At 50.1% G+C, this 25,062-nt stretch overlaps 2 protein-coding genes across 6 annotated transcripts in view; both read left to right on the top strand.

The window, feature by feature from the left end:
- ITGAV (integrin subunit alpha V) overlaps positions 1-12,341 on the top strand; it is a 51,670-nt gene extending 39,329 nt beyond the window's left edge. Inside the window, exons 29-31 of one of the 2 annotated variants that reach the window (XM_058421253.1) lie at positions 514-636; positions 1,012-1,121; positions 12,324-12,341. In XM_058421253.1, coding sequence (XP_058277236.1) covers positions 514-636; positions 1,012-1,107 — 219 coding nt within the window. In that variant the 3' untranslated portion in view covers positions 1,108-1,121; positions 12,324-12,341. Of the gene's footprint in view, positions 1-513; positions 637-1,011; positions 6,496-12,323 lie in introns of those variants that run through there. The other variant, XM_040069291.2, reaches the window with a different exon arrangement.
- Positions 12,342-18,025: 5,684 nt separating this feature from the next.
- Positions 18,026-24,313, top strand: LOC120755138 (uncharacterized). 4 transcript variants are annotated; one of them, XM_040069770.2, is made up of 15 exons: positions 18,026-18,344; positions 18,586-18,650; positions 18,745-18,897; positions 19,080-19,228; positions 19,504-19,651; positions 19,889-20,076; positions 20,166-20,303; positions 20,570-20,684; positions 20,846-20,983; positions 21,240-21,416; positions 21,537-21,692; positions 21,853-21,954; positions 22,347-22,449; positions 22,538-22,594; positions 22,836-24,313. In XM_040069770.2, the coding sequence occupies exons 1-15, from the start codon at positions 18,239-18,241 to the stop codon at positions 23,039-23,041; spliced, it is 2,001 nt and encodes a 666-aa protein (XP_039925704.1). In that variant the 5' UTR covers positions 18,026-18,238; the 3' UTR covers positions 23,042-24,313. The 4 variants fall into 4 exon arrangements, with proteins under 4 accessions (XP_039925704.1, XP_039925705.1, XP_039925706.1 ...); XM_040069771.2 differs by lacking the exon at positions 18,586-18,650; XM_040069772.2 differs by lacking the exon at positions 21,240-21,416.
- Positions 24,314-25,062: the final 749 nt, after the last annotated feature.

Here is a 25,062-nt window from a genome sequence, read left to right as displayed (position 1 = left end):
AAAGGTAGAAAAGGATTATGATTAACTTATTTTTGAATATGGTTTCTAATGCCTGTTATTAACTGGGTTTTTTCTCTCCCAAGCCTTGTGGACTTGTTTTTTTGTTTCAAAGAGCACTGCCTTTTAAGGGGGGGAGGGGGGGGGAAGGAAAAGCTCTTAATTATTTTTCTCTAATTCCAAAATATTTCCAGATTCCTACAGTTTTACTGAAAATCATTAAGAATTACAAAAGGCATGTTGCCATGTTATCACTGATTTCAAAAAAGCAAACCCAGGCAAAACAATCCCCAACCCCCTATTATAATTTAATTTCAAAATCCTATTAAATTTGGGTCAGTGAAGTCTTTATGTCACCAAGAAACTATGGCTTTTGATCCATTCTGGAGAGAAAAAGTAATTTATACTGGGTTAAGATTATAATCATGATAGGATAAAGGATAAAGTTTAAACTGCGTGGATGAAGTCAGCACATCACGGTGGTGCAAAGTGTGATCTATTGTGTTTTTCTCTCAGGTTGCTACAAATATTACATGGGGCATTCAACCACAGCCCATGCCTGTGCCAGTGTGGGTTATAATTTTGGCTGTCCTAGCAGGGTTACTGCTCCTGGCTGTTCTGGTGTTTGTCATGTACAGGGTAAGTGCTGTGTCTGGGTGTTTTTGTATCGTTTGCTTTTCTCTGCCTGCGATGTGTTATTTCATATAGCACCAGCACTTTGTAGAAGTGCCTTGGTCCCCTAATCACCTGAATCATTTCAGGTTTTGGAATAACCGTAAAAGCTTTTCAGCTTTGTCAGGAAGACGCTGAATGAAAGAGCATGTCCGTGATAGCGCTGAACACCATTTAATTTTTCAACTATTTACTATCTTTGGAGATCACAAATAAGGGAAGAGGGTAGGAGTGAAAAGACAGCTCTTAATCGGTTAAGACCTGATCATGAAGGAAGGAGGAAGGATATGTATGTGTTTTGCAAATCACAATGCAATTTCTTAATTGTTCTCTGAATCACAGATCGGCTTTTTCAAACGTGTGAGGCCACCTCAGGAAGAACAAGAAAGAGAACAACTGCAACCGCATGAGAACGGGGAAGGAACATCAGAAGCTTAAGCAGAGTTTTATCTGTAAGACATTCTGAAACGTGCACTTGCCTACATCTTGGTTACAAATATTGGCTTCCCCCTTCATGAACAAACACTCACCACTGCAGAGCTGCTGGTCTTGGGAGGCATCAGCAGGTGCAAAACAAGGGCAACACACTTCAATCCTCCCTCCTGTATTAACGGCGTTCCCACCTGCCACTAACGCACCTGCACTGACCCTCAAGTGTGATAAACTCAAGTAAGAGCAGTGCTGGCATTTTGCTTACTGGGGTACAGGAAAAGTCATCTTTTCTGGTTCATCTACTGACTCTCCATTAATTGCTACACAGATTCTGCATTTGCTCTTGGAGCCAGCAGCCTCCAGAGGTACTGGCTGGATTACATGGTTGGTTTTTGTTGGAGTACACTACATTTCATTGCCTAGCTCTTGCAAGTCAGTTGCACAAAAAAAAAAAAGAAGAAAAAGAAAAAAAAAGAATGTAAGAATGTAGCTTGTTTTACAGTACTGAAGAATGTTCTTTACCTAATCATCTTTAGCTCTGATGATGATTTTTTCCTCTTACTAAAGAAATAGGAAATATTCAGTGGAATCATTCACATCTGATACCTGTTCTGCACACCTGTTCCCCTGCCTACTCAGTCATCTGTCTTGTGGTTTCCTTCTAGACCTTACAAATACTATTCTGCAGGTCTCTTATTGTAGGGATTGAGCCTACAAACACCAAGTGAGTGATAGAAATCTGGGGCTGATGTACATTCTGTGGGACTTGGGGAAAAGATTCAGGGCAAGATTCCAAGACTCTGCTGCACATTTTCTCAGCGCAGGATCCAGGTGTTCCATGGAGTTCTTGACAGCATGGATACATTCATGCACTGCCAGGGACAAGATGCTGGGCAGTGGCTGCCAACAGACATGTCTGAGAAAACCCTTGATGTCCACAGGTCAAAACTCTGCAGGGTTTGAAGCGAAGGCTGTACATCAGGAAGGAAGAGAGTGGAACCTGTTCAGTAGGGGAGCTGTTAATTCCTCACTTTCCCTGCTTGGCCATGCCCAGGCGCACGATGGAGTGACACAGGGGCTGTTTAGACTAGGCTCTCTGCCAGCCACATCCATGGATCTGGATTACACCTGTATTTTAGCCACACTCACATCTCCCTCACCTCCTGCCCTCAGAGAACAGTGAGTCAAATGAAGCAGGGAAGAGCTGGCAGTGCACAAGGGTTTGGAAAGGAAAGGTTGATCTGGCTTGTTTCATTTCACTCATTCATTGTTTCATTGGCTTGTTTCACTTGATTCGTTCATTGTTTCAGTCACTGCATGTTTCATTGCACAAGGCATTTCATTGCACAAGACATTTCATTACATTCAATGCATTTCATTACCAGAAAAGACACTAAGTATTTTGATTCATTGTTGTTTTTTGAACATACCAAAAGGTCAGTGGTTTAAAGCCATGGGTTTACATCACTCTCAGCTTATTTCCCTCCCCATTGGTATAGTAAAAGGAAGCTTCCCACACTGATTGACACAAGAGCATTGTCTATGCATTTCGGTAGACAAGTAACTGCAGAGCAAGAGGTTGTTCAGCTTACAACCATCGGTTGCACAGATCCTAGAGTGGACATACTTAAACCACTACTAAGGTGCCTTCTATGAGATGTGTTTAATTCTCTTTTCCAAAAAGGGAATAAGTTACAGTATAAACTCCCTGTATGCAGCCAGGTACACAAAGGAAGACTTCTATTGTACTTACGCCAGTGACATTTCTATGTAGACAAGCTCTTAAAAGGGCAAAAACTCTGGTTTGCTTTTGTGCCTTGGGGTTTTTGTTCATAGCTGCATCTCCCCCATAAATACAGCAGTGCCCGCTAAACTCAGAATTTTCTGAAATGAGCAGTTTGTTTCAACTCTTATTTCTGCATCCTTTCAGAAACTTAAGATCCACCAATGGCTTTCGTTGAGTCCATTCTTACTTGCTGATCCATGATGGCATCTGAGTCCTTAAGGGAGACAGCACAGGGTCTGGGGGGCCAGTATGTTCACCAGATATAGGCTTGCATATTTATCCATTTACAGGGCTTGGGTTTAGACAGTTTGTTTAGATAAAATTAGTTTACATGAAAGGGTATGGGGCATAATTCCACTTTCACTGAACTTTGAAGGTCTTCAGTGTGGCCAATGTTTTATTTTTGTCTTTGTTTTTAGTATTGTTACTAGTAATGTAGTAGAGAATCAGGAGTCAGGCTTTGATCCTGGCCTCAAAATGTGACTTTGATAGAACAGCATTTTCAGTTACTTACATGGGCTTGTGGTTCTCGTGCTTTGTCAGCTAATTATCTATGTGCAAGGAGATTGTTTTTACCTGGTCTTAATCTCAGTAGGGTAAGAGGTTTAAGAGACTGCCAGACAGATTATAGCACTAATTCTTACATGTGTGCTTTCAATACATGTACACTCCATGGTGACTTGAAATTTATTAGACTACTTGCATGTGTAGGCATTATGAGGAGATGAAAAAACGTATTTAAAAAGAGCACAGTCAAGATCCCTCCTGCTCACATGGACAGGATAACATAGCATTGCTAATGTCAGTGCTAACTGCATCCTAATTTTACTGTGGCAACTGGAAACTCTTGTTTTGCTGATTTTCAGATTAAGAAGGTACATTTTATTGGTACAACTACTATAGCTGTGGAAAGTATCTTCCATTTTTGAAGTTACATAAAGAAAGGCTTATTTGAGTGATTTTTATTTCTTGCCTTCTGCTGGAGAGTGAAAGCAAATAGTTGCTTCTTCCATGTCCATTAACTTCCAGTTTGGTTAAAAAGACCACAGTAGCATATATAAATGGAGCATACAGGTTACTTAGTGAGCCTAGATGTAGCACCTCAAATTCAATTTAAAGTAACATTTGTGTTTCAGGGAGATTCCAAACTGGAAATTTTCCTGAATGGGGGTGCAGGAAACTTCTGATAGTGTGTTTTAGATTCAGCAATAAGATTCCAGATTATATATGTACTTGTGTCAGTATAAATTTCATAGTGACCTACATTGAGGTATCCTTACATCAAGTACTGTAGAATGATGTTAAAGCTCTTAAAGAAACTCTAGAAAAGGTATTTTAGAATGAAATTAATGCCTTTGAGTCATAATTGATATGTGTAAGATGCATACTGGAAGCATTTAAAAAATACAAGTGCAGTAACAGAGAATTAGTCTTCTTTTGAGAGCTATGTTTCAGGAGCAGGTTTTTTTATGAATATAAAATAAACAGCTACATAATTATTTAGACAATAACATTTTAAAAGAGCTATATCTTTTATAATGAGATATGAAATTATTTAAGTACTCCATTTTGCAATTAATGCAGCATCTCATGATCAATATTGAAATGTGATTTATATTACAGAATGCATATTAACTACTATACTTGACAATATTTAGAAAATGTAAAGCATGGAACCTAAATTATAGGTTTACATTTCTTTCAAGAAACTATGAAATGGTGGAAATAGCTTTTGTTTAAGCACGCTGTAAAGTCAAACATGGGCTATATTTATCAACGTAAATTGAAATTTTTGAGGAAGTTTGCCAACATTGTTTGCCAAGTTATCAGGGTTTTTTCTGTTTTAAATCTTGATATTCACACTGATCTCTAATTCACATAATGCTTGTGGAAGCTTTCTAAAGTTTAATACATCTGCTCTTTCTTTATAAAACATTTATTCCAAGCAAAGGTATTAAATATTTAATTGTTTCTCAACTTTTGTCCACACTTAAATAGTCTTAAAGTGTATTTTGAAAACACTTCAGCTATAATCAGCATGCTCTTGGTGATCTGAAGCAATCATGCTGCACTTAGATTTTTGCAGCATTTGGGTTTGTTGTTGGTTACCCTGACAGAGCCCTGCAGTATTTTTTCCTACACCCTCCCAAAGAGTCACAGAGCAGCATTAAACTGGTGAAAACCAAGGCAGATTTTGTCTTTGGTCCAGAAAAACGTGACCCTTTGTGTTCAATGCTGCTGGCAGTTAATGAGTTGGGACAAAAAGTATTTTATCAAAGGAAAAAAAAAAAAAAAAAGGGTAATGGCAGGGCCCAGATGAGCCTTACAGCAGAGATGATTTTGGTTTGTTTCTGAGAAGTGCAGAGCTGTTACTACTCGGCTGGCAGTGGCCCCTGTCACAGCCAGATGCCACAGCTGGGATTGTGGTTATTGCTGAGCTCTGGTAACTCCCGGGGGTGTGAGTGGGACCTGAACTCTTTGGTACTGAATCTTTAGCCTCAAACCCCCATGTGCAATATGACATGGTCTGACCCGGTTCACTGCCAAGTCCTCTGCCCCGTTTTGCTGGCCTGCGAAGGGCTGTGGTGTTTCCTTTTTTGTGAGGACATGACAGAGCCAGCGTGCTCACTGGAGGTGATGAATTAATGCTATTGGAAGTCTTTGATCGCCCACATTGGGTGGAGCTTGATGTATATTCTAAAGTGTATCCATTACTAACTCCTGAGTGCTTGAGAGCTGGTACCACCTTCTTTAAGTGCATTGTGGAAAATTTAACTAGAGGCTATACAATAATGAGGTTGAGTCTGTAGTACTACTACTGTTTCATGTGATTGTGGTATTTAGGTCTGTTTTTTCCCAATGTGTAGAATTTTAACATAGCACAGGGAATCTAACCTTTCATTCAATGACTTTCTCCAGATATGCTGCATTTAAGGTGAATAACTTGACCCTTGGTTCTTGCAAAGTAATGGAAGATTTTGTGTAGCATTTATATCTCCAAAAAACTTTTACAGGTTTTGCTTTTCTAGTCCATGAAGGAAACCTGTATTTGCTATGAGACAAATATGCTGAAAATGTAACATTTTATTTCTTCGTAATGGAATTTTTTGCCTTTTTTTTTTTTTTTTTTTTTTTTTGGTGTGTTTGCTTGTGCATTAAATCAGTAGAGCATTATTTGCACAAGCAGAAAATTAACATACTAACGAGCATTTTTATGTTTCTTTGTCATGCAATAAATACTTGCAGCATAAATGAGAATATTTTCAGTTACTATGAACTTGTTTCAAAGGTCTTCGGTACATTTAAGGAGAGCAATATACATTTGAAGTCACCTTATTTTGTATTAAATTATAAATTGTGCAAAGAGGTGGGTATTGTGGCACAGTAATTTTGTACTGATATGAAATATATAGCTGTTAAAGCTATGGTTTGCTTTTTAACTCATTCTTTTCATCCTAATGCAAATTTGAGTGTTTTTATTAGGTTGTATTTTTCTATGTATATATACAACTTCAAAATACTATGATTGGGTAAACCGAAAAATGTAAGTATTGATTTGATTCTGATATTTAGAATTTTGGAATAAAATACCTCTTAATCAACAGAAATTCTGTTGTAGGTTTGGGGTTTTTGTTTGGTTTTTTTTTTCCTAGGGTGTCTTTGATAAAATTCATTCAATTCACCACAAAACATTTCATAGTATATGTTTATACTCCACAATTATGTGCTAAATTGAAAAATGTTACATTTACACAACTTTCACATTCGCACCTCAAGTGGCACCTGGAGTCAAAAAATTTTGTAACCACAAGCAAGGAAAATTATTTAGTCACAGACTATATTCTATCACCAGAAAACTGATTTCCAACAGAAATTTCTATATACCAGAAATAAATATTTTAAATTTTATAGGTGCCACATTGCTGTAGAAAATGGTGACATCTTGTCCTCAGGTTAGGAAAATTCTCAGAGCTGGAGTTTCTTTTCCTGTATAATTAATCTGATATTATCTCAGTGTTACATTTTTTCTGATTACCAGTCATACTCACCTGCATGAGTGGGGTGACAGTAATATTTTGTGTCACAATAAAGGGACACACAAGTATGTTTTGTTGATAAAACAAACAGTGAGAAGTAAATGTTAGTGCTTGTGAACACTTCAGGAAAACTCCAAATTAGTGAGTTTCCCTGGCTTGCCAGTAGAGAATTTTTTAACCTAAAGAGAATAGTAATAAAGGAGATGGAAAAGATGAAAAACTGATATTTGTGGTTTAATTAACAACTTCCACTGATCTCACAGTAGCTGCACCTTGATGCGTGTAAGAAACACAATGGCAACAGTCAAAACATGGTTTTTAACATTTTTCAATACACCCTGCAGCCAACACAGGCCTAGTTCCCGTTAAATAAGATACCTGCAGTTAGATAGCAGCCCAGTGATCACTGTACCTGTCTAGCAGTTCCAAGTTAATGTATTATTATTGAGAAATTAGTGATAACAGTTGTCTTGTTACAGGAACAAGGCAGTAGAGTGTCTTTTCAAATTCTCATCTTAGCCACCTCAGATAAAATGATGGCCCATGTCTCAAGGTAATTTGCATTTACACAACTCCACTGGAGCTATGCTGCTGTACTTTGACTCTTTGCACACCTCAATGATCCTTTGTGTGCTTGGATCATTAGTTAATTTGCAAATGACTTACTAACGCATTAATACTTTATTGCATATGTCTCGGTTTGAAAGGCAGGTATCTGCTAGGGAGGGGCGAGGCATCTCTAGGAATGGGGAATTCCAATCCCTTCCCTCCAAGTTATTATAATTTAGAAGATTAAAGAGGCTTTTCAAGCAGAGCTATGGGGAAAGGAGTAGCAGTTCTTTACTAGTAAATATAACAAGACAAACAAACAACAAAAACTACAGCATTAATAATAAACAGAACTAAGAACCTCGAGGGCCTTTGATTCAGAAAGTCTGGGGCAGTCTGATCCCTTGGGCCCCTGAGAGCACCAAGCTGGAACAGTGGAGACACCAGGGGTGGTGGCTGGAACGTTGGGGTGTTCCCAGCAGGCAAGGGGGAATGTCCCGGTAGGCAGGGGGGAATGTCCCGGCAGGCAGGGGGGAATGTCCCGGTAAAGTGAGCAGTGCTGAAGAAGCCGTGACGACAGGACAGGGCTGGCCCAGCTCCGGCAGGGCAGGCAAAGAGGGCTCCGAATTCCTGCGCACCCGAGCAGATGATGGATGATGGTAGAATTCCCAGGACCGGACTTTCTGTTGACAGTGGACTCCTCCTGCAGCAAGCAGCAGCCCGATCGTCCTCTCCAATGCCGAGAGCAGGAAGAACCCTCAGCTACCCCAGGCCTGTCCTTTTCCTTCCCGCAAACTTTGTGTGATCTTCTCCCTCCCGGCCATGTCTTTAGTGTGGGTCAAGCACCATCTAAGCACCAGCACTTTGTCTCCTAGTAACTCATGGAGAAAAATTCTTTAAGACAAAAAGGAACAAACCTAACCCCCAACATTATCCACCCCGGATTTTTTCCCATACCAACACCTTACATTGAATTTAAACCTTTAAATAATATACATATATAGATGTGGATATGGATACAGACACAGTCACAGTGTTCACCGTGAAACAAGGTCCCCTTGAGGTATGCATCAGGTCCCTCCATCCTTTTGCATCACCCACCATGTGCAACCAGGTCCCTGAGCAAAAACAACACCACAGGTGGGATTGTCTTTGCTGGAGGCAGAATTAATCCAAACAGTTTTTCCCAGCATAACTCTCATGTGTACCACTGGAACTTTATCTCCATCTCTTGTTCTCAAGAGCTCAGATTGGGCGAGTGTTCACTAACCAGGTGGCCTTTCTAAATTAATCTTCCGGTTCTTGAAAGTTCCCTCACCCAGTGCCTTCAAAGTGGTTTTAAGCAGGCCATTGCACCGTTCAGCTCTCTTGGCTGCTGGCGCATGATAAGGAATATGGTACACCCACTCAATGCCACGTTCCCTAGCCCAGGTGTTTATAAGGCTGTTCTTGAAATGAGTCCCATTGTCAGACTCAATTCTCTCAGGGGTACCATGTCTCCACAGGATTTGCTTTTCAAGGCCCAGGATGGTGTTCCGAGCAGTAACATGAGGCACAGGATAGGTCTCCAACCATCCAGTGGTGGCTTCCACCATGGTCAGCACATAGCGCTTGCCTTGGCGGGTTTGGGGAAGGGTGATGTAGTCAACCTGCCAGGCTTCCCCGTACTTATACTTGGACCATCGCCCGCCATACCATAGTGGCTTCACCCGCTTGGCCTGCTTGATGGCAGCACACGTCTCACAGTCATGGATAACCTGAGAAATACTGTCCATGGTTAGATCCACCCCTCAGTCTCGTGCCCACTTATAGGTGGTATCTCTGCCCTGATGACCTGAGGCATCATGGGCTCATCGAGCTAGAAACAACTCTCCCTTGTGTTGCCAATCTAAGTCTATCTTTGACACCTCTACCTTTGCAGCTTAATCTACCTGCTCACTGTTTCGGTGCTCCTCATTAGCCCAGCTCTTGGGGACATGGGCACCTACATGACAGACTTTCACAGGTAGCTTCTCTACCTGAGTGGCAATGTCTTTCCACTCATCTCCAGCCCAGATTGGCTTTCCCCTACGCTGCCAGTTGGCCTTTTTCCACCTGTCCAGCCAGCCCCACAGAGCATTGGCCACCATCCATGAATCAGTGTAGAGGTAGAGCTTTGGCCACTTCTCTCTTTCAGCAATGTCCAGGGCTTTGAGTTCAGCAAGTTGGCTTGACCCACCTTCTCCTTCAGTGGCTTGTGCAACCTGTCGTGTGGGGCTCCATACGGCTGCTTTCCACTTCCGGTTCACCCCTATGATGCGGCAGGAACCATCAGTGAAAAGGGCATAATGAGTCTCCTCTGCTGGCAATTGGTTGTATGGTGGAGCTTCTTCAGCACGTGTCACTTGCTCCTGTTCCTCTTCATCCGTGAGACCAAAGTTTTCACCTTCCGGCCAGTTTGTAATTATCTCCAAAATCCCAGGGCGATTTGGGTTTCCAATGCGGGTGCGCTGAGTGATGAGGGCAATCCATTTGCTCCACGTGGCGTCAGTGGCATGATGGGTGGAGGGAACCTTTCCTTCAAACATCCACCCCAGCACCGGTAGTCGAGGTGCCAGCAGGAGTTGTGCTTCTGTGCCAATCACCTCTGAGGCAGCTTGAACTCCTTCATAGGCGGCCAAGATTTCCTTCTCTGTTGGAGTGTAGTTGGCTTCGGATCCTCTGTAGCTTCGGCTCCAGAATCCCAGTGGCTGGCCCCGAGTCTCCCCAGGCACCTTCTGCCAAAGGCTCCAGGACAGGCCATTGTTCCCGGCTGCTGAGTAGAGCACGTTCTTCACCTCTGGTCCCATCCTGACTGAGCCAAGGGCTACTGCATGAGCGATCTCCTGCTTGATCTGAACAAAGGCTTGTTGCTGTTCAGGGCCCCAGTGGAAATCGTTCTTCTTGCGGGTGACCAGGTAGAGAGGGCTCACAATCTGGCTGTACTCAGGAATGTGCATTCTCCAGAAACCTATGGCACCTAGGAAAGCTCGTGTTTCCTTTTTGCTGGTTGGTGGGGACATTGCAGTGATCTTATTGATGACCTCAGTGGGAATCTGCCGCCGTCCATTTTGCCACTTTACTCCCAGGAACTGGATCTCTCGGGCAGGTCCCTTGACTTTGCTCTGCTTGATGGCAAAACCGGCTTCCAGGAGAATTTGGATGATCTTCTCTCCTTTCTCAAACACTTCCATTGCCGTGTTCCCCCACACAATGATGTCATCGATGTACTGTAGGTGCTCCGGAGCCTCACCCTTTTCCAGTGCAGCCTGGATCAGTCCATGGCAGATGGTGGGGCTGTGTTTCTACCCCTGGGGCAGTCGGTTCCAGGTGTACTGCACGCCCCTCCAGGTGAAAGCAAACTGAGGCCTGCATTCTGCAGCCAGAGGAATGGAGAAAAATGCATTAGCAATGTCAATTGTGGCGTACCATTTTGCTGCCTTGGACTCCAGCTCGTACTGGAGTTCCAGCATGTCCGGCACAGCAGCACTCAACGGTGGAGTCACTTCGTTCAAGGCACGGTAGTCCACAGTCAATCTCTATTCTCCGTCAGACTTGCGCACAGGCCAGATGGGGCTGTTGAAGGGTGAGTGGGTTTTGCTGACCACCCCTTGGGTCTCCAGCTCACAAATCATCTTGTGGATGGGGATCACGGCATCTCGATTTGTCCGATACTGTCAGCGGTGCACTGTCAAGGTGGCAACTGGACCTCGTTGCTCTTCTGCCTTTAGGAGTCCTACTGCAGATGGGTTCTCCGACAGTCCAGGCAAGCTATTCAATTTCTTAATGCCCTCTGCCTCCACAGCTGCTATTCCAAAAGCCCACCTGAATCCCTTAGAGTCTTTGTAACAGTCGTTCCAGAGGAAGTCTGTGCTCAGAATACGCAGGGCCCCAGGCCAGTCACAACTGGATGTTTCTGCCACTCTTTCCTGGTCAGGGTCACCTCAGCTTCCAACAGAGTCAATTCCTGTGATCCCCCCGTCACCCCGGCAATGGAAATAGGTTCTGCCCCCATGTGTTTCGATGGCATCAGGGTACACTGCAAACCAGTATCAACCAAACTTTATATTCCTGTGGCTCTGATGTGCCAGGCCATCGGAGCCACACTGTCCAAAAGACTCAGTTTTCCTGTGCCTCTCCCTGGCTAGAGGCAGGGCTCCTCTAGCAATGGTCATTATTCCCTTCCTGAGCATACATGGTAGAGGTTCCTTCACAGGGATCTGACATATCATTCTCACTTCTATAATACCTGGCAGCTTGGTCATGGGAGGCTGAGGCTACCTTCATCTTAGTGGGACCCCCTCAGCGAGTGTTTCTCTCCTTGAGCTCACGCACCCATGCTGCCAGGGCAGAAGTGAGTTTTCCATCCCACCTTCCCATGTCTTCCCCATTGTTGGGAAGGATGAAGCCAGAAAGCCCTATAAATATGATTGCTTAGATTCTGAGAATGTGAAACCTGTAACTGAGATAGAATTGAAAGTAAGTTTTGATGTTTGAGATGTCCTAGCTGCTGGATGCCTAGGAAAACAACCCTCAATGTATGGTTCATCCCACACCTGTACCCCTCCCCTGAAGTATCAGGTATCTGTAACCCCATTGGCCCAAGTCCTGTTCCAGCCCACCTTGAAGACCCCTGATAAGGGGTCCCAGGGGGGCTGGACGCTCTCTTTGCTTGCACCCTTCCCTGAGGACTTTCCTCTCTTGGAATTTCCTCTCCCTACTTCGCCCTTCCCCCACCTTCCTAGGCCTTGCCACGAGCTGCAGCCTGGCAGCTCAGAGCAAGGCCCCCACATCCCTTACAATAAACCTCATCTTCTAAAACCCAACTTCAGAGATCTCTCGTCTACATTCATCTACACCGTCCTGGAGTCAGCAGCAGCAAGAGGCATATTTCTACAAATTGGCGCCCAATGTGGAAGATGCAGGACCCAGCCTTTCAAGCTGTGAGAGACTTCATCATGGACGGTAACTAAATTACTAGTGGTACGCTAATAGGTGTCGCGAGCACAGCAAATCGCTGCTGAGCAGTGTGAAGCTGGAGCTCTTTAAAGTTGCCGAGGGCAAAACCTTGAGCACGAGGACCGTTACTCAGTAGTGGACACTCTGAGCTCTGAGAAGGTTTTGCCGGGCATCCCTCAAGCACAGACGGCTGCTGCTGAGCGGCGGCCACTGCGGCTCACGGAGGGAGTTTTGCCGTGGTACGTTGCCACGTGCGTTGAGCGCGTGTAGGCACTGCTTTGCGCTGCCCGCACTGAAGCGCCGAGGGGAGGTTGGAGTCCCGAGCACGGAAGAGCTGTTCCTGAGCAGCGCCTGGAGCCGTGGCTCTGAAGGGGACCCCGTGCAGTGTCCTGAGAGCCGACTGGAGTGTCTGGCCAACCCCCACGTCGGATCTCGAGTGAGGACCTGCTTCTGTGACATTGAGGTGAGCTACACTAGTGTTAACAATATGGGTCTATCCCGTTCTACCCTTGATAGATATCTCTATAAGAAACTTAAGCATCTTTTACGCTGCAACAACAGTACTTTACATAAGCAAGAGCTGAAAGACCTTTTAGAATGGACTGTAGTTAACTTTCCCAATGCTGACCGTTCAGCCGTCTTTACCAGAGACTTTTGGGACTCAGTTGGAAATAGACTCTTTAATGATATTTCACGAAAGAATTTTGCTGTTGCTGAGCTCGTTCCAGCTTGTAGGGCCCTCGTTGAGATCTTTGCTACAAAAAATGCCGCTGCAGCCACGACATCTAGTCCCGCCGCTCCCGTAGATCCCCTCCGCGTGGCCGCCGGTGTGCAGCGGAGCCCGCTCCCCTCCCCTCCCCCGCGCCACGTGGTTTCAGTTTCCGCGGCCCCTCCGAGCGCCGCGGCCCCATTCCCCACCCTCGTGGCCGTGGCACCCGTTCCCTCGGCCCCACCGCCCCCACCGGACCCTGCGGCCCCTCCCACCGCGCCCTCGGTCCCGTTCACGGCTGGAATTCCTGTTACCGGGGCTCCCTCCCCCCACTCCGGTGTGCCGGGCCCTGTCCCCGTCTCTGCCCCTTCGAGCCCGCCCACTGACAGCATCCCTGCGGCGCTTCTCGCTGCCGGCACGGCGGCAGCCCCGCACCCTCCATACCACACGGCCCCGGCTCTACCCCCCCTCCCCCCCGCGGGTCCCGCCGCTCCGCCTGCCATGGCTTTTGCGGCTGTGGTTGCCGCCGTTGCCGGTCTCCTTCACAACCAAGCGGCCACAGTCTTGCAAGCAGCACAGAGTCCCCTCGCAGCAGCCGACGCGGCGCTGGCGGTGCCACCGCTCCCGCCCGTGCCCGTCGCTGCCTCGCCGCCGCCGCCCTTCTATGAGCCGGCGGTGCCTGCTGCAGCGGTGTCGGCGCCCGCGGTGCCACCGGCGCCGGTACCAGCTGTCCCTGCAGTTCCCCTTGCGCACAGTAACGCGGAGATGCCCACTACCCCGCCGCGTGTTCTGCCACAGTGCCCCAGCCCCGCACCGCGGCGGATGCTACAGCCCGTTCCAGTCCCGGCTCCGCGGCGTGCCCCGGCCCTGCCCGCAAGCTACGAGCAGCTCACTCCCACAGCACAGACGGCGGCTGACCATGCACGCCCTGTCCCCGCTCCGCGGCGTGCCCTGGCCCAGCCTGCGAGCTACCAGCGCCTGAGTGCCACAGCACAGACGGCGGCTGACCATGCGCGCCCTGTCCCCGCTCCGCGGTGTGCCCCGGCCCAGCCTGCGAGCTACCAGCGGCTGAGTGCCACAGCACAGACGGCGGATGGCCATGCGAGCCCAGTCCCTGCTCCGCAGCGAGCCCCAGCCAGCCCTCCCGCTCCTGCTGGGGCCACGCCGAGGGCCGCGGCCATCGCCAGGCTGGCAGCGCCGTCCCAGCACGACTCGTCCCCGCCGCACAGTGACACTCCTGAGATCCCTGCCACGGCCCCGGGGTCTCCTGTGCCTGCAGATGTCCTAGTGTTCCCTCCTGAGGCCAGAGCTGCGGTCCCTGCTGCAGTTCCTGCACCTTCTCAGCCTCCCGCGCCATCCCCACAGCAGCCTCCAGCCGCCCTTCACCTGCCAGAGAGTCTGTATGCAGCCCAACAACAACAGCATTCTACAGCATCTTGTATGACTGGACCACATCTTCGCACACAAACCATGCAACGAGACGGGGGAGAATGGAATGTGGCAGCCACTTTAACAAATACACGACAGACAGAGAACTGTTTTGCCCTTGCAGCTGCCAACTCTCTCAAATCTAAGGATCCACCACCACCAATCCCGATTTTGGAAGGTCCCCAGAAATGTTCTGATGACCTTCAACTGACAGACTGGCATGAAGTCACACGAGAAATTTGCAAAGAAAACCTAAATCCTTTAGCCATGCCTGTGATATTCAGCCAGCAAGCCAGAGGTCCCAGAACATGGACACCTATCCCATCTCAAGACATGAAAGAATTGCGAAAAGTGATAAAGGACAGTGGCATCTGCTCTCCATATTTTAAAGAACTGCTAAAAAATACCCTAGAAAGAACACACCAAACCCTAAAACGCATTTTAAGTCAAGTGAAAAGGGGGAAAGCCCAAGCTACACCTCAAAAGAGACTGAAGAAAACTCAGTATGTTTATAATTTTCTGAACAGCTCTGCAAAAGAGCCTCACCCTCACATTTACAGACATTTCTTGAACACTAAAAAGGTAAAACTGAAAGTACACCCCCCAGTTTCAATTAAAAATTTAAAATCAAGACAGTTAGAAAGACCATATAATCCTGTAACATCGGGGAAGAGGTTTGCATTTGCCTCCACAGAAAGAGGACTCAAGTGGGTTCCAGTGAAGAATGTGAAGCTGTACCACGCATCTAAGCCCGCTGAGACCCCCACATCAGCCAGTACTTCTGCAAACCAAGAAGCAAGCACCCAGACCTGAGCTGCGCAGAATCATCAAGAGAAGATGATCCGCCAAGAACAGCCCAAGAAAAGACTGAAGTTTTATTATTTGCATGTTACTTTTGTTCTTTTGTTTTAGTTTTTGTAGTGAAGCTTTACCTAAGTTAACCAAAGATGAATGTCTGAGTTGTTTTAGCCAAGTCTGTAGGCTCTGATACCATCTGTCTATCTGACAGAAGCCCTGAAAAACCTGTTTAGTTTGAGTACCTTTTCCAAAAGATTTTGAAGGTTTGTGCTGCATGAATTTATCCGATCACTGTTTCCATTCACAAACAATTGCAAGAATTGAGCGATTTAGCTGGCCAAATTACAATAGATGACCCATCTTGACTAGACAATTTTTTTGATGGTATGAGCTTTGCACCTTGGCTAAAGGAACTTTGTAAGATAGGTTTGATTGTTTTAATAGTAGTAATTGTAGTTTTAGTAGCGGTTCCCTGCATACTTCAGTGTGTGCAAAAAGTAATGAGTAAGACAGTATCTAGCGTTTTAGTTGTTAATAAGAACGGGGGAGATGTTGGGAAGGATGAAGCCAGAAAGCCCTATAAATATGATTGCTTAGATTCTGAGAATGTGAAACCTGTAACTGAGATAGAATTGAAAGTAAGTTTTGATGTTTGAGATGTCCTAGCTGCTGGATGCCTAGGAAAACAACCCTCAATGTATGGTTCATCCCACACCTGTACCCCTCCCCTGAAGTATCAGGTATCTGTAACCCCATTGGCACAACCCTGTTACAGCCCACCTTGAAGACCCCTGATAAGGGGTCCCAGGGGGGCTGGACGCTCTCTTTGCTTGCACCCTTCCCTGAGGACTTTCCTCTCTTGGAATTTCCTCTCCCTACTTCTCCCTTCCCCCACCTTCCTAGGCCTTGCCACGAGCTGCAGCCTGGCAGCTCAGAGCAAGGCCTCCACATCCCTTACAATAAACCTCATCTTCTAAAACCCAACTTCAGAGATCTCTCGTCTACATTCATCTACACCATCCTGGAGTCAGCAGCAGCAAGAGGCATATTTCTACATCCCATGGCAGAAAGAATCACAGGTCAGCTTGTGGGGTGTACCCTCTCTCTCTAGCTGGATGACATTGAACTCTGACTCTGGGGCCTGTAACTCGCACCGGTGCCACATGGGAACTGTTCCTCCTCATCTCCTCCCTCATCTCCCTCATCTCCTCTCTGAGTTCCTTAGCCACGGCAGAGACCTGAGCCTGCATTGGGCCACTGATCATACTCTTGTAATTTTGGAGCTTGTTGGCTACAGAACCCACTGTCTCTCGGTTGTTATCAGGATTAATTGTTGCAAAGAATGTGGCGTATTGAGATGGTCCTAGAGCTGCCAGATTCCACAGCATTTGCCCTGTGCACCTGACTTTGTCGGGGTCATTATCATGCTGTCCACCCCTCCCAAAGAGTACCTCCAATACTGCCACTTCTCTCAGCTGTTGGATCCCCTCCTCAAGGGTCTTCCAGCACATTCTATGATGGTGCTCCTGCATTCTGTCTCTGTGGACAAACCTCTCCCATGCACTCATCAAAAGCCTCTCCCAGAGAGAAAGGGGCCCTGGCTCCCTTACAAATACGTGATTCACACCTGAGTCCTGGGTCAAGGGTCCCAAATTCCTTGCCTCACCACTATCTAGTTGCATGCCTGTACCTATAAGGTCCCAGACCCGAAGTAACCAGGTTGTATAAGCCTCACGTCCCCATCATGCAAGATCTTTTTGCAGATTACGGAGACTTTCATATGTCAGGGACTCAGTGATGATCTCAACCTCTGACTCCTCCCCGGGTTGTGAGGGCCCTCCTTTCTTATCCTTGTTGCCTGGGTGCTCTGATTTCAACTTGTATTTCTTTGTTTCCACAGGGGCCACTGCTGCTGGCTGTGGCTGCCCCTGTGGTTCAGCTGGAACCTGGACGGTTGTAATGTCTGTGGGTTCTGCTGCTGCACCATCAGACTCTCCCTCTCCAGGGCAGGGGGAGGGTTTCCCACCAGCTGGGGCTAATGAGGCTACCACTGGGGAAATGTGCTCCCTCAGCATCCTGCCCATCTCCTTCAGCAGAACCCCCACCCAGTCCGGGTGGTTCATTTCTGAGGTGGGCTGCAGGGCAGGGTCAGGTGGTGGGCCAGCATCCCTATTCTGTGGGGCAGTGTCAGGTCCCTTGCCAATATTCCCAGTCTCTGGGGTAGCTGTCTGTGCAGTGATCCAAGTCAACCTCACCTTATCTCTGAAAAGCTAAATAGGCTAGGACTATCAGCAACACTTGGTTAATATCTAGAGGAAATTGAAACCCTTCAAAAGCTGGTGGAGTAGGCACAGAGAACAGTGCAGCATGGGCACCGTGGAACGTAAAAGGATGGAGTATCACAAGGGTGACTCTTTGTGACACGTCATTGTGACACAGGTGCTGGCGGTGGCACAGCCACACCACAGTGCTTGGTGCACACAGTGGGACAGAGCAGCGCCGTGAGGAGCCCCCACACAGGCAGCTCGTCCTTTGCTGACCCAGAGCTCTTCCAAGGCATTAGCTCTGCAGGTGACCTCGAGGCCAGACTGAGGGACTCTGTGACCCATAGCCTTCCCATGCTTTCTCTTTTGCAGGTGTCCTCAAGACCTGTCTGTGGGACTTGGTGACCCAGCGCCTTTAAAAATGTCTCCCATCACTGTGCCAGGAGGCCTTGAGAGCAGACTGCAGGACTTTCTGTCCTGTAGCCTTCCCAAGGCTTCTCTATTGTAGGTCCCTTCAAGGCTGCATTTACTGACCCAGAGATTTTCCCAGACATCTTTCACGCAATTAGCCATCAATCCTGACATTGACATGGCAGAGAGATCCTCCAGCCTACCCAAGAATGTGGGAAAATTCACTTGTGGTGCCCCACCACAGCAACGCAATGAAATGGAGCAGTTCCAGCTGCTGCAGAAGGGTGAGTGGCAGAGCTGGGCCACAGGGCTGGTACCTGCAGCCAGCCTGGCCCCATCCCATCCCGTCCCGTCCCATCCCATCCGACATGCTCATGGATAGGACAGAAGAGGGGCTGGGACTGGACCCCCTGGCAGCTGTGCTCCAGCCTTGGAGCTGTTGCTGCCTGGGGAGTGCGGGGCTGGGCTGTGTTCTCTGGTGACTCCTGCCGCTCTTCAGCTCTGGCATTTCTTGCTCTCTGCCAGATGCAAGGAGGAACCAGACACAACAGCAGAACTCTGCCCATAGCTGCTGGCACTCTATAGGCCAGGTACTGAGAGCCATCCCCACCTTCTCAGCTGAGTGTCACTGTTGGAGCACTCAATGGATCATCCTTCTCTTCTCTATTGTTCCTTCTTTTGCAGATGTGCACAAACATCACAGGCACTTGGTGTCGAGAGATGATCACCAGATTGACCACGGGTGTGGCAGAGCCTGACCCCACGCACACTCCGAGCATAGCTTCTGCTCCCAGCCTGGATCTTTTTGGGGAGAGAGTTGTCTCCAGTCCGAGTCAAGTAAGCAGCCTGTGGCCAGGGCTGGGTGTCCCCAGGAATTGGTGGCACCTCAAGCCAGTTTCACTGGGCCTCCTCAGCTTTTGAGTTCAGTCCAGTGTGGTGGGAAGGGAAGCACTTCTCAGGGGAAGCTGGGGAAGTTGCTCCCTCTGGCAGCTCTCCAATTCTGCCTATGCCTTCTCCAGGTGCCAGGCTTTGTTAGGAACATGCACCAGAGGTTCATGTCCGATGTGCCTCCAGACGACAGGCTCTTCATGGACATCCTGAGGCTGACTGATGCACACCCCAATGACGTTGCAGTGACCCTTCTGCGCTGTGCCCCATCATGTGACAGGTACAGGACCCACCTGCCTTGAGGGCTCATGTCTAGCCAGCCTGTAGGGCCCATCACCCTGTACAGCTAGTCCAATGGGATCTGCTAGACAGGCAGAGAGTTCCAGGAGCCACTGGACCCTCCTTTTCCCAGCCCAGGCTTGTTAGCCCCTAAGCCTCCTGCCATGCTCCCTCCCTACTGCTCAGGGCACTGTGGCTCTGTCATCTGGGCCCCTGTGGCTGCCTCGGCCATGGTGCTCTGGCTGAGACGCCCCTGGCACACCTCTGGTCCTGCAGAGGTGCTGCAATCATGTGGAAGACCATAGCCTCATCAGGATCAACACTGGACAAGGTGCTGCCAACACTGCTCTGTGTGATGGAGGACTGGCCACTGCACAAAATGTACACCTCTGATGGGGACAATAAGGATGTATTTGCCCTGGCTGTGAGTTTCTGGAACTGGCCTTTGCTTGCACCCAGGTTGCCTCCCCAGCGCCTTTCCATCCTCTCCATCCTCTCCCCCACTGCATCTCCCTGCCTCAGGCGCTGGGCTGACACCTGGGTTAGGGGCGAGGTTCGGGGGCACCGGGGCAGCTGCTCCCTGTGTCTCCCCTGGCCTCTCCCTTGCACGCTCGGGCCCTGCCCCTCGGTGCTCTGTCTCTGAGTGGGTTATCCTTTGCAGGGAACCAGGACGGTTTGGGAGGTTCTCCGCCTGCCCTGGTGTCCAGAGCCATTTATTGAATATTCCCCTCATCTCGTCGTGGCTCTGCTCTTCCAAGTTTTCATCAGTACAGAGCAGATAACAGAGGATATCAATACTTTCTGGAGAAGATGTCAGGAGGAACAAAACCTTCCCACTAGCCTCAACAGGTGCCCCACACCAGTCCTCCTGTCACTCCCACGTCCCCAGGGCTGAGGCCTGGGCTCCCAGCATCACCTGGGCTTTGCTCTGCACACAGGTTTGCAGTGAACACTTTGAAGGCACTGTTCTACCGTCTGCAGTGTCTGGATTTACTGGTGGCAATGGAACGCAAATGTGGCTGGGACACGCTGCTCTGTGCTGACACCCACCACTATGCAGTGGGTCTGCTGGCCAGGTGAGGCCTCATTCTCCCTGCTGCCTCTGTCATGAGTGCCCAGGGTGCCCCACACAGTCCCCATGGTCGTGGGTGAGAGGGCCTTGTCACAGAGAGATGGACGAGCAGACTGGAAAAGGATGGGAGGGAGAGAAGTGTGCTCAAGAACAGCCGCATCCCGAAGTGCCCATGGGTTGCTGGGGAAAACACCACACCTCTGTGAGTCAGTCCAGGGAAAGGTTTGCCCAGCCATCTCAGGGTTGATGGTGCCTCTTTCCCCCTGCCAGACAGATGCGCCGTGTCTCCAGAGACCTTTGTTCCTGCATTGCACTCCGCCTGCTCAGGCTGCTCAGCAGGGAGGAACCACACTGGGAACTGCCTGCTATGGCGTTCCTTGTGGAGGTGAGCCCGGTGGCCAGCGCTGCCTTGCTGAGCTGCCTCCCACGTCTCTGCCCTCTCGTAGCCACAGCTGCCTGGGACGGTCGGTGCCCGTGCGGAACTGCCCTGTGCAGATCCGAGCTCCTGCCAGCTGGGCACCCCTGTCACTGCCCTGTGCCTTTCAGGTCCTCGACTGCCTGGACTTCAGTGAATGGGGTGACAGCATCCTGGAGATCATGATGCGGCACCTGCCGAGCGAGTCCAGGGAGATGCGTCGCCTGGTGCTCAGAGGCCTCGTCATGCTCAGCAACGAGCCCTCGCTGGTGAGAAGGAGGCGGCGGCCAAAGCTGTGCCGGCAGCGTGGGGCTGGGGAAAGCTGCCCCTTGGGCTTGGCTGGGCTTTGGCAGCTGTGGCAGCTGCTCCCAGTTCTCCCGCATCGCTCTTCAGCCGCCTGGGTGCCCTGGGACAGCACCTCAGCCTTGGGGCTCCATGCCAGCAGCGTAGGGTTGCACCACTGCAGCGGTGTTGGTGGTTAGCAGTTGTTCATGGATTCACATCACAGCCTTGTGTTCCACACAGGCCAAAAAAATGTGCAGCCTGTCTGCAAACCTTATGGAGCTACTGAGGAATGAAGACAGAGAGGTGGTCAGCATGACCCTCTCTGTGTTCCTCAACCTACTCCTGAACAAAGACATCCTAGTATCCAGCCCCACGGCCCCGAAACTGGCTGAGGCACTCCGTCCGCTCTTTGACAATGTAAGGCTCTGTGACCCCAACCACGGGGGTGTGATGTGGAAGTGTGGTGCCTGTGGATTTTTGGGCCTGTACACAGGGTGGCCTGGAGAATCCAGAGCTGAGTTTTTTCCTTTCCGACAGGACAACAGACAGGTGCAGCTGCTCTCCATTCACCTCTACAAAGAAGTGATGGAATCGGTAGTGGAAAAGGGAAAAAAGCACCTGAAGATTCTTGTGAGCCAGAGCCTGCTCCCACTCTTCTTCAACTGCCACGATGGGAACCAGCATGTGGCAGAGGTGAGGACTGCTGGGCCCTGTGTCCCCATGGGAAAGGGCCCAACTGTCTCCCTCCCCCCTGGCACCTGATGGGCTCCAGCCTCCTCCTGGCCTTGGCACAGGGACCTGAGTCCTGTGCCCGGGCCTGCGGTGCCATCTCTGGCTCTCTGCTGGTCTGCAGGCCTCTCGGAAGACGCTGCTTAGAGCTGTGAGCTTCCTGAAGAGGAGGGATCTTGAGCGGCTCCTGAAGATGAAGGACCCGTGGAGCTTCGGCGAACATGTGGTAAGGACAGCCTGGAAGCCCCAGCCCCAGGCTGGAGAAGCGCCGTGCCCACAATGCCCAGTCTGTGGGCCCGGCAGCTGTGGCCCCTGCCTGGTGCTGCACCCAGGGGCACCGGCCTGTGCCCCACACGCCGCTCCCTTCCCTGGGCGGCGCGGGCTCTTCTCCAGGCTCCTGTGGCCCCGAGCCGGGCGCTGATGGAGCCCCGGCCCAGCTGGGCTCTGCTGCGGGGCAGCACCACGGCTCCCCGGGCCCTCTGCCCCCTCCAGAGCCCGGCGCCAGCAGCTGGTGGCTGGGTCTCAGGGCTGTGCGGGCAGGGGAAGCAGTGCTGGGCACTGGGAGTGCCCAGACAAGGGGCAGGGCCCACGCCATCCCTGCCCTGCCGCTGTCTCCAGCTGGCAGAGGACAGGAGCCAAGCACCCGAGAACCTGCGGCAGGCTCTGCCGTACCTGGAGAGCCCACAGGAGCCCGTGCGAGAGGCGGCCATCAGGTGCATCGGTGAGCAACGAGCCCGGGGTTTCGGTCCCTCTCTGCCCCGTGGCAGCAGGATCCCGGCCAGGGGCCCTGACAGGCTCTGTGTTCCCAGGGATCGCCGGCATGCTCATGAGGGGGCAGCAGGAAGAGCTGCAGCTCATCTGTGAGGGTGAGTGAGGGCAGCGAGGTTTCAGTGGGAGCTGGCAGGGGAAGCTGCAGTGGGCTCTGCTCCTTGTGCAGACCAGGGGCGGCATGGGGAGAGCACAGAGACATTTCAGGAGTCCGTGGGGGATTCATGGCCAGCGCCTTCCAGCTGATCCTGTTGTCTCCTGCTTCCTTCAGGCCATGGCAAGAGGGCTGGTCCTTTCAGGTGGTTTCCTCACTCTGGCTGTGGATCTGTTCTGTTTCAGCCCTTCAAGCCCTCAGAACAGATGACAGCCCCTCCAACACAAACCTGATTGTTCAAGTCATGTTGGATGAAAGAGCTGCAGTACTAAGTTCATCTTCTGGATCAAAGCAACCAGGACAGCAACAGATGCCATGCAAGAGGAGATCACCTGGAGAGCAGAGGAAACCAGCTGGAGCTCTAGGCACAGCTGATGCTGGGCACACCTGAGCGTGCCTGGAAGGTCGGGGTAGCTCCTGGCCTCCCATTCCCGCTTTACTGGTCCTTCCCTGCAGCCCTCAGACCTTACCTGTTCCCTTCTCCTGCTCCCCAGCTCATCCCTCTGCTTTGCCTTGCATGAATAAACATTTCAGCTTCTTCACCTTATTTGTATCTTTGTGGAGCAGGAGTAGGGCAAAACCTGAGCCCTGGAGCGCACAGGCCCCCATCCTGCCATTCTTTTCTGTGCTGCATTTTGTGCAGAGGAACAGAGGTTCAGGGCTGGAGGGAAGTAAGCACTTTGGTGTCTGCTGAACAGATGGCCCAGCTCACATGCTGAGGCTCTGCTGATAGAGGATTCTGCTCTGCTCCTGTTGGAGGCCATTCCCTACCAATGCATGGCCCTCCACTGTTCCTGGATCAAGCCTTCTGGAGCCATGGGAACAAGTGTGTTCTATGTCCTTCAAACAGCAGCAAGTGGTAGGACACGTCTGCTTCCAGCACTTGTCTTGGCTGTTCCTTCACAGTGCTGGTACCATCATCAGAGACACAGAGCACGTTCTCTCATCCCAGAGTTATCCCTATCTTCTGCACTTGCCCAGGTTCTTCCTCCCAGGTTCACCAGGGAAAATCTCTGCTCATTCCTGTCCATTCCCTTGCCCAGCAGGCACCCAGCTGTGGTTGGACGCGAGCTGCTGGCCACAGGCAGGCACGCAGCAACCAGAGTATTGGGCATCAGATGCTGGGCTGATGGTTTTTTCTCCAGAAAGCAAGAAAAACAGTCAGAAGAACACAAGGAAACTCGATCAGATCTCTGTAAGAATCTAATTGTCCTGTGAAAGTCGTGAGTGGATGGTGGTTTTGTGCTTGTCAAGATAATTACTTCCAAGCAAAAATCATTCCAGGAAGGAGCAACAGCTGACAGACACTGAGTGTTGCCACCAATTGCTCCAGGTGCCTCCTGCCAACAGCCCCCTGCAGAAAGGAGCACAGTCAGCAGTGTGGGTGCGCTTTGGCTGTCCTCTGGCAGAAAAGTCCCCTGGGTGGCACAGCATTCTGTGGCAGGAAAGGGGCACCCAGCATGGGCAGGGCTCGGGGGCTGGCAGGTCTCCTTTGGCAGGGACTCTGCCACACCTGCTGATTTCAGTGCTCCCCGGGCCCCAGGGCTCAGAGCAGCATTCGTGCCCTGGGCCACACGCCCCGTGTCTGTGTCACAGCCCCATGACGGCCACCCACCACCGGGGCTTGTCCCAAAGAGGCCGTGGCAGCTCCTGTGCAAGGCCCCGGTGCCCTTCCTGCTGCAAGCTGCGTCGGCGGCCCTGGGGGCTCCTTCTGCTGCCCTGAGCCCGAGAGCAGGGCAGCATCTGCTCGTTGTTTGAGCCGTTCCTAAAGTTCCTGTAGGGCCGTCTTTGACATCTGGGGCAACGTCTTCCTTGCAGCTGGGGCACTTTGGGGGGTGGGGTGTGCATGCGTGCCCCCAGGGCACATGGAGGTGTGTCCTAGGGCCCTTTGTGACACAGTGCACCGTGGGCACCGTGGGATGAAAAGGAACAGAGTGTACAAGGGTGACCCTTTGTGACATATCATGACACAGGTGCTGGTGGTGACTCAGCCACACCACAGTGCTTGGTGCACACAGTGGGACAGGACGGGACAGAGCAGTGCTGTGAGGAGCCCCCTCACACAGGCAGCTCGTTCCTTGCTGACCCGGAGCTCTTCCAAGGCATTAGCTGTGTGGCTGGTGCCCTCCACGACAGACTGCACAACTTACTGTCCTGTAGCCTTCCCAAGACTTCTTTGTTGCAGGTGCCTTCAAGGCACAACTGCAGTACTTACCGACCCAGAACTTTTCCGAGGCATCTCTCCTGCAAGCAGGCATAACTCCAAACGACGACATGGAGCAGAAACCACCCACTGTACCCAAGCTAGCCTGGGTGAAGGAGGAGGAGGATGGAGCTACCTCAGCACAGCAGCCTGAAGAGCACTTCCAGCTGCTGCAGGAGGGTGAGCGGTAGAGCTGGGCCACAGGGCTG

The sequence above is a fragment of the Hirundo rustica genome, chromosome 7 (genome assembly GCF_015227805.2).
Source record: "Hirundo rustica isolate bHirRus1 chromosome 7, bHirRus1.pri.v3, whole genome shotgun sequence".
Lineage (NCBI taxonomy): Eukaryota > Metazoa > Chordata > Aves > Passeriformes > Hirundinidae > Hirundo > Hirundo rustica.
The sequence above is the reverse complement of the archived record's forward strand: the minus strand, read 5'-3'. Positions and strand labels throughout refer to the sequence as shown.